Source organism: Typha latifolia, chromosome 7 (genome assembly GCF_019914945.1).
Source record: "Typha latifolia isolate L0001 chromosome 7, TyphaL0001v2, whole genome shotgun sequence".
NCBI lineage: Eukaryota > Viridiplantae > Streptophyta > Magnoliopsida > Poales > Typhaceae > Typha > Typha latifolia.
Genome location: NC_133092.1, coordinates 10502345 through 10510739, shown reverse-complemented (window position 1 = coordinate 10510739; position 8395 = coordinate 10502345). Strand labels below are relative to the sequence as shown.

Genomic DNA, 8395 nt, shown 5'->3' with positions numbered 1-8395 from the left:
AGCACTTCTTTTTATCCTCCTCCCTCGTCTCTCATAAACTTCCAGATAGCCTCTGTAGCCATTTTTATCTGATTGAAAGCAATCCAAGTGATCTCAGAATTCGACAGAGATCGATGCCGAGCCTCATGATGTCCATGTCCAGCGACGCATGTCCTTCACAATTTGAAGGAAAAGTGACTGTTTATGTTGCCATCTGTGCGATAATTGCAGCCAGTGGAGGTCTCATGTTTGGTTATGATGTTGGTATTTCAGGTAGGGGAGATGATGAATTGTGATGTTATTATCTAAGTTTTCGATGATTTGATTTGATATAGAGACAGAGAAAGCCTCCATCTGTTTGCCTTTTTAATTATGTTCAATATGAAAAATTCTAGTATTTGAATTAATATTGCCTGTCTTATTTTCATCTAGACTATGTTTCATATCTATAGTGTTTAAAAATATGATATATATGATTTGTAACCTAACAATGTTAGGTGGACAAAATGCATACTCTATTCTCTCTCTTTTCCCGAAGTGCAGTATATAAGAATTGCATAAAAGAGTGTATGTTAGGGAATGATATATATTAGGGATTTATATTTAATTGCTAATGATTTTTTAAAATTTTATAATAACCACTTACATTAGGCAAAAAAACTATTTTGACCTTATATAAATTGCTTAATATGATTCTAAATCTATATAATATTACTGGTATCATAGGACAAGAAAAGAAAACCTTATCTTTTTGTAAGGAAAAAAATTAGTGATAAATATTTTAAGCTTTAGATTCCAAGAAAGGAGTTTTAGTAGTTTACATGCATTTGTTCATCTTAACAACCGGTCATTAAGAATATTCAATAAATATTCCGTCAAAAGCTAAGTATAATGGTAATTCTGAAAATGTTAAAAGATTTCAATGATAATTATGATATTTCAAAGAATGAAGTGAGCGGAATTTTTACATAAAACCCTATATTATTGGTCTATTATATATATCTTACTATTCTAAATTTTAGATTAATTTGTTATCTTATCTTAGGTAGTTTGATAGAGAAACATAAGTGCAATGAGGAGAATTAACAAATAATAATAATAATAATCTAGAGCTTCATGCACAATAATGATCGAAAGTCATTATTTCATAGTTCACATCATTTCTACTTTTGCGTGACATCTCTCCAATTTGTATCAATGCCTCTTGTTATCTAACATATGTACCAAAGCATGTGGGAAATATTACAAGATATAATATACATTATTAGTTTGTTATCTAATAGTTTAATTTCACTGGACAAAATCATCCTAATTAAGCTGAGACTTATTCTTCATTGCATGCATGCCTGTTCTAACATCGTATCAATTTTAATACAAATGCAGGAGGGGTGACATCAATGGATGATTTCCTACTAAAATTCTTCCCTCTAGTCTACGAAAGAAAGCGCGAGGTCAAGGAAGACAACTACTGCAAATATGACAACCAAGGCCTTCAGCTCTTCACCTCATCCTTGTACCTTGCAGCCATTGTCTCAAGTCTATGTGCTTCAAAGATTTGTATGAGCTACGGCCGGAAGTTGACGATGCAATCCGCCTCGGCGTTCTTCTTCGTCGGCGTTGTGTTCAATGCCACGGCTCAGAATCTCGCCATGCTGATCACTGGAAGGATACTTCTTGGTGTGGGAGTTGGATTCGCCAACCAGGTCTGCCATTTTCATGCACACTCCCATATTGTATTCTGCCTTATTTGTTGTATGGCAATTCAATCTTTATTATGCATTTATTTTCCGTGTTTAGAAGATAGAATAAGCTACCGTAATAATGTGTTAGATAAAATCGTTTGAGAGAAAAAGTAGTTAATTGAAGGTGAAACTTAATATTTAGTTGTATATTTGTATATTGGATGCAGGCTGTTCCGTTGTTCTTGTCAGAGATAGCGCCTGTTCACATCCGCGGCGGTCTCAACATCCTCTTCCAGCTCGATGTGACGATCGGAATCCTGATTGCCGGCGTCACCAACTTCTACGCAGCGCACATCCATCCCTGGGGATGGAGACTATCCCTCGGCCTTGCGGGCATCCCGGCAGCCCTCCTTTGTTTAGGGTCGTTGTTGATCACCGAGACGCCGACGAGCCTCATCGAGCGCGACAAACTAAGCGAAGGCCTAGCAGTGCTCAAGAAGATCCGAGGCACGAACAACGTCGACGAAGAGTACCAAGAGATCCTGCGTGCCAGTGAAACGGCGCGGCGAGCGAAGCAACCGTTCCGAAAGCTCATGCTGAGATCCAGCCGTCCGCCGCTCGTCATTGCGGTGGCGTTGCAATTCTTCCAACAGTTAACTGGGATTAATGCGATCATGTTCTACGCGCCAGTGCTCTTCCAGACGGTCGGATTTAAGAGCGATGCTTCGTTGTTATCTTCGATCATTATGGGGAGTGTTAACGTGTTATCTACAGTTATTTCACTGGTGTTAGTTGATAGAGTGGGGAGGAAGCTGCTGCTTCTTGAAGCTTGCTTGCAGATGTTCATTTCACTGGTAAGACTGCTATTGATAGAGCTACTTTTAATTCTATAATAATAAAATTACCCTCGCATGCATGCATATATTCAAATGTAATTTGTTTTGATTATTAGACAATGTCTTACTACAAATTAATTATCAAATGTTATAGTTTGCAATTGGAGCAATCCTAGTTGCAATTTCGCACGCCGGCAAGAACCTCGATCAAGATGCGGCGACCGGAGTAGTGATTCTCGTATGCATGTTCGTATCAAGCTTTGCATGGTCTTGGGGGCCCCTCGGCTGGCTAATTCCCAGCGAGACATTCCCTCTGGAGACGAGGACGTCGGGCTACGCCTTTGCGGTGAGCTCCAACATGCTCTTCACCTTCATCATAGCTCAAGCTTTCCTCTCCATGATGTGCCGCATGCGCGCTGGGATCTTCTTCTTCTTCGCCGCATGGATCATCGTCATGGGGGTGTTCATCGCCCTGCTCTTACCGGAGACAAAGAACGTGCCCATCGACGAGATGAGGGAGAGGGTGTGGGAGCAACATTGGTACTGGAAGAGGTACGTTGATGAGGATGAGGATGAGGATAAGGATGAGGAGCAGTCGGAGAGGGTTGAGAGTGGACCGGATATTATGCCCACACAATCGCGTATTTCCTATGCACAACTATAGATGCATGTTTTGCTGGATGCATGCAATTTTGTTCATAGGTTCATTTCAGATAGCTCTTCATTCGGGCAGGTACTATATATATGTTCTCAGTGTGGTTAGTCTGTTCTTAGTTGCACAAATGTTGCATATATTGTATACTAGCAATCACACCATTACTTTTGGAGGAAAAAACTAATGGTTGCAAATGATGGTAAGGTGAGTATAAATGCTTAAGTTGAATGCTCAAAAGGTTAACTTGTAGTCAGGGGAGATAAAATATATTTTTTCATATATTCCATTTTGAATATGTTCTATTTCATATATTCCATTTTTTTCTTCACACCCTGTCTTCGATCCCTCCTTTTTATTTATAATTTTTATTTAACACCTTGGATTAACTTGATCTGTACCAATAAAATAATATTATATTATAATATACTGAATAATTTATAAAATGATCGGGTTAGTTCATCTTTTTCGACAAATCTGCTATCAGAGCCAAGATAGATAAAAGAGGTGGATAGGGAAAAAGAAGAAGAAGAGGCGGAGGAGGAGGAGGAGGAGGAGGAGGGAACGGGGAGATGGTAGAGGGGTTGAGAGAAGGAGAGGGGGTAGTGATGATTATTTAATAATTTAGTCAACATTAATTAGTCAAAATAATATCAGGTGTTAAATAAAAATTGTAAGAAAAAAAAGAGATTGCGTTATAAAATTCTCAAAGATGAGTGTAAATCACAAAATAGATAAAACAAAATAAAATATATGGTATGATTTGTAAAATTATATTGATATTAAAACAACATCTTCACTATTGTATACCTAAAAAAATTATATAAAGTCAAGAAGAAATATAAAAGTTATTAATTAATTTATCTTGCTCCATTCTTTATGATCTTTTCTTCCATTCTTAGTTGAAAGCATTTGTCATAGTTAGAAATTTATATAATTTAATTTAATAGCAATTTTGCTAAACGGAGAAAAAGAAAGCAGACATCATATCAACACAAATATTATACAATTTTGTAAATTAGATAAAAATAAATAATAAGTTAGAAAAATTGAAAGATATCTTTGTCTAACTTTTAAGTAGAGTAAAATATAACACATTAAATTAAGTACTCAATTAGGCTTCCTCATGAGAACTCCTAGTTAAACTGGTAATACTAATTTAATTATATCTTTACTCTTTGTAAGAAGTTTTATAATTGGTAATATTTGTGTTCTAAATAAAATTAGTATGTAAACTTATATAGTTCTTATGCATAGACAATAACGCAAGTTGAGAGAATTTTGGTAAAATAATAAAAAGTGTAGAAATTGGATTCTAACCACTAAGAATCTCTTTTGTTGTACTTTTAGTGATTTTAACTAATTGTTAGCATAAGTTATACCGATATTGATATAACTTATAGAGTAGCTATAGAGTGACATTCACAAAAGTGTCATTAAAAATTATTGATTAGATCAAATTTTGTTTAGTGGCATTCATTCTAATATCGATAAAATAATAGTGACATTTTATTAAATATTGTTGTTTTCTTGAGAGGAAATGTCACTAAAATTTTTGTTTAGATTAAATTTAGCTTAGCAACATTCAAACAAATGCCAATATGTGTGTTGCTTTTGTGTGCTTTAGTAGCATTTGCAAAAAAATCCCACTAATTTTATTTGGCATTTAATTTTATAATTTTTAAAATTTTTGTAGCATTATAATTGTGCTAAAATTAGATATGTTGTTATATACTACAATAAAATGTAGCACCACTTTCTATTACCAAAAATATTTAATATATGTATAACAAAGATAACTATAAATAACAACTTTGCAAATATAATATAATCTTTTTCCAAAAAAGATACAAATATCTATAGAGTATATGTATGTCCATGTTTCAAAATCATGTACTTAGACATGATATGATATCTACAACAATTTGATACGATTCAAATTTCACCGATGTCATCTCGAGCATGGATACACTTTAGGGGTGTTTTTGTCTCTTGTTTTAGTGTTTAATTCTTAAAAAAATAAGTTTTCTGTATCTCGCGTTCGAACGCGGGTGGAGTGTGTTCGAACATGCTTGTGAACGCCTGCATCACGTTCGCACATTTAGAGAGTGAATTGTGCGTTCGAACGCATTTGTGAACGTCTGCATCGCGTTCGCAAATCCAGAGAAATAGGAAATAAGTGTGTTCGCAAATCCAAAGTGAGTTAATTTTGAATTGTTAGTTAGCCTCTAAAGATGTGGATGACAACCATGGAGTCATAATTAATGAATTGAGTATTTTGCCTCATCTCCTTCATTTTTTTTGCTCCCGTTTTCTCGATCCCCGGCGACGCCGCTTCTAACCTCCCTCGACCGGCCAATCACCCTAGTCCCTTAGGGGCAGCCCTTCTCCTCCCTTTTCTTCCAATCTATCCATCACTTGCCCTAATCCTTCCATCATCCATAACCCTTCCACCACCACTTACTCACCGGTGCCACCCCATTAATGTTGGTCCTCCACCATCCACCATCATCTAGGATCTCGTGTTTTTATCCACGGATCCTAAGCTAGACTACCCAACGTTTGTCCACTAATTAGAGTTATCTCGAGATCTCGACATCCGATTCGCCTGAAACTTAATTTATTGGAAAGCTCTTTTTTGGGGCTACAACATATCAAATATTTCATGTCGATCTGATGGCGGAATCTTTCGGGATCTATTTTCAAAGTTCTATGTCAGATCCTGTCCAAATCTGAAAATCGAATTAGATCGAGCCTTGGCCAAAGGAGGAGATCGTATCACCATTCAAGAGTGATCATCTACCAAAACAAAATATTTTTAAAACATTAATTCTAAAGTTCTTAATATAAAAGATGAAACAATCAATACATTCAAAAGTTAAGGTATTGCTAATATTTTCCACCTTCAACATGGTTTGACTTAAAAATTTGAAATAAAATTAATAGATTAACTAAATAAAATAATGTAATAACCTACTATACCTAATGTAGTAAATTTACTAAGTAAGAAGGCCAAAGTATTATTTTTATAACAACGTTCCCAATTGACCTTATATTGCTATAAGATCTTACTCGTTTGTTGGTGATAGCCACTTTAATATAAACTTTCCAATATTCTTGGTCTAATCTCTCCGGTCCAACTAATGTTGATGGATCTTTTATAAAGTACTTCATATGTGAGATGTTAATAATATCTTCTAATTGATATTAAAATAAAATAAGAATATTTATAAATTTACCTTATTTAATGCTTTATTATATTTTCTTTCCTTCTTAGTGAGAATATTTGTTATAGTTAGAAATTTACATAATTTAGTTGAACAACAATCTTACTATGTGAAGAAAATAAAAACACATAAGTATCATTGTAGATATATCATAAAACACATAAATTAGACATACAATAAATAAAAGATTATTGAAAGATTCCAGCTACAAAATACTTTTAATCAAGTAGAATAGAGTAACCTTAATCAAGTAGAATAGAGCATAGCTAGACCCTAATGATGATTATTCTTCTATGCTTGATGTGTTATGCATAATTGAAATTATGAAAATGCTACCAATACGAAAGCATCTTAGAAGTGTCATACTAAAAATAAACATAAACTATAAAAGTGGTAATAGTGTAATATATGCTTACCACTAAATGCGGCTCTTAGCTCTTAATTTGTTGAATGGCTCTCAATGAGTATTTTTTAAAATGCAGCCACCATTTCCTTCAACCCAGCAAGCTCAGTATTCATAGTGGCTTGCTCCTAAAATATGACATCTAATTTTTCTTTTAGTGCATGATTTTCTTTGTGTTTTTGTTATATCATGTAAAACAATTCTTATGTATATCATTGGAGAAGGTTTTAATTTCTATATATTATAAGGAGAGTGACATAAAACCTAAACCACAAACTTGACTAGATTTTTTTCTTGAAAACTTGGGAATATTTATCTCCCATTGTTTGATGTTATTGTTTTCATTATCTAAGTGTTGTGCTTAAAGCTCATCAAATTAATTTTGTACAAAATATAAATAGGGTAACAAAATATCAATAGATTTATCAGATATGAGAAAATAAAACACCCTTTTAAAATTCACAATTTTGTGAGCAGATTCTTCATCGATAAGCAAACTATCTTTGTAGATGTGTTAGTTTGAAGACCTTTGCAAGATTATGATCAATCTTAGTTGTACGTCTTTGTAAACCAATTAAAATAAGTTGTCATTAACATACAGTAAAAAAATAAATTTGTTAAAAAATATAATATTATTTAATCAAATATCTTCTCCTCATGAACTCAAGCAAAGATCTTTATACCTAATATATTTCTCATAACTTGAAGTATTTGACTAACTTGTTTTCTTCTCACTACAAGCTTATGAGTAAAGATAAATAAGCAAAATAAATTATTCAAATTCTAACTACAAACTCAATCTCTAGTTATGCTTTACCTATCTATAAGAGCTACTCTGATATTCAACAATTTGCCTCTATTACTCTGCATTTACTATTGCATCCAAATCAGTGAATCATGCTTCATCCATTTCATGCATATCGTAATACTTATGTTTCAATTGATTTTCTTTCCAAGAAACTTTTCTATCCGATCTAGATCTTTCATTTTAACATTAAATCTTATCTAAAATATCATTATTACATGCTTAAAGAAAAAGTTTTAATTGATGTATTATCATAGTTATTATAATTATTTGTCTCTAGTATAAATCTTTAATCTTTATAGTGAAGTGATGCATAACCTTCAATTCACACAAAAATAATTAAAAAGCTAACAAATTTTGCACCATCAACATATTGTCCATATTCATTCAAAGGCATATATTGCGGATTTTCATTAATCCAAAAGTTTACACATAATATTGGTCCAAATGTTTTCTTATGGTTCTTGCCTCTTATACAAGCATAAAAATAAAATTAAAAGATCATTGATTGAAAAAAAAGATGCATATGTTTAATGAATGAATTGCAATCTTTCTTACCAATATTTGTTATCATGCTATGGAGGTAGTGGAGGAGGCTCAAATTAGTTTGAGCTAGTTCTGAGTGGAGTGCCAAGTCCATTAATGACATAACTTTTTTGTGATCATGATGTGCCTGAGTTAACATAGATTATTAGTGTGTAGATAAAGGAGTTGATTGAGGAGAAAAAATGTGGATATATCAGATTGTAGATGTAGACATATTTTATTAAGATGAGATTGCATTAAATGAGATATCAATGAATAAGTCACT

The 8395-nt window shown here is 33.4% G+C and overlaps 1 protein-coding gene across 1 annotated transcript; it reads left to right on the top strand.

Annotated features, from left to right (window-relative positions):
- The first annotated feature begins 113 nt into the window (after nt 1-113).
- On the top strand, nt 114-3161 carry LOC140792830 (sugar transport protein MST4-like). Its single transcript, XM_073144049.1, has 4 exons — nt 114-252; nt 1363-1682; nt 1889-2515; nt 2652-3161. The coding sequence occupies exons 1-4, from the start codon at nt 114-116 to the stop codon at nt 3159-3161; spliced, it is 1596 nt and encodes a 531-aa protein (XP_073000150.1).
- Nucleotides 3162-8395: the final 5234 nt, after the last annotated feature.

What these genes read in the sequence shown, in the direction of transcription:
- LOC140792830 (XM_073144049.1), top strand. Translation starts at nt 114, where the DNA reads ATGCCGAGCCTCATGATGTCCATGTCCAGCGACGCATGTCCTTCACAA. An exon ending in TTATGATGTTGGTATTTCAG is followed by an intron (nt 253 to 1,362) that starts GTAGGGGAGATG and finishes ATACAAATGCAG; the next exon opens with GAGGGGTGACATCAATGGAT. An exon ending in TGCAGATGTTCATTTCACTG is followed by an intron (nt 2,516 to 2,651) that starts GTAAGACTGCTA and finishes CAAATGTTATAG; the next exon opens with TTTGCAATTGGAGCAATCCT.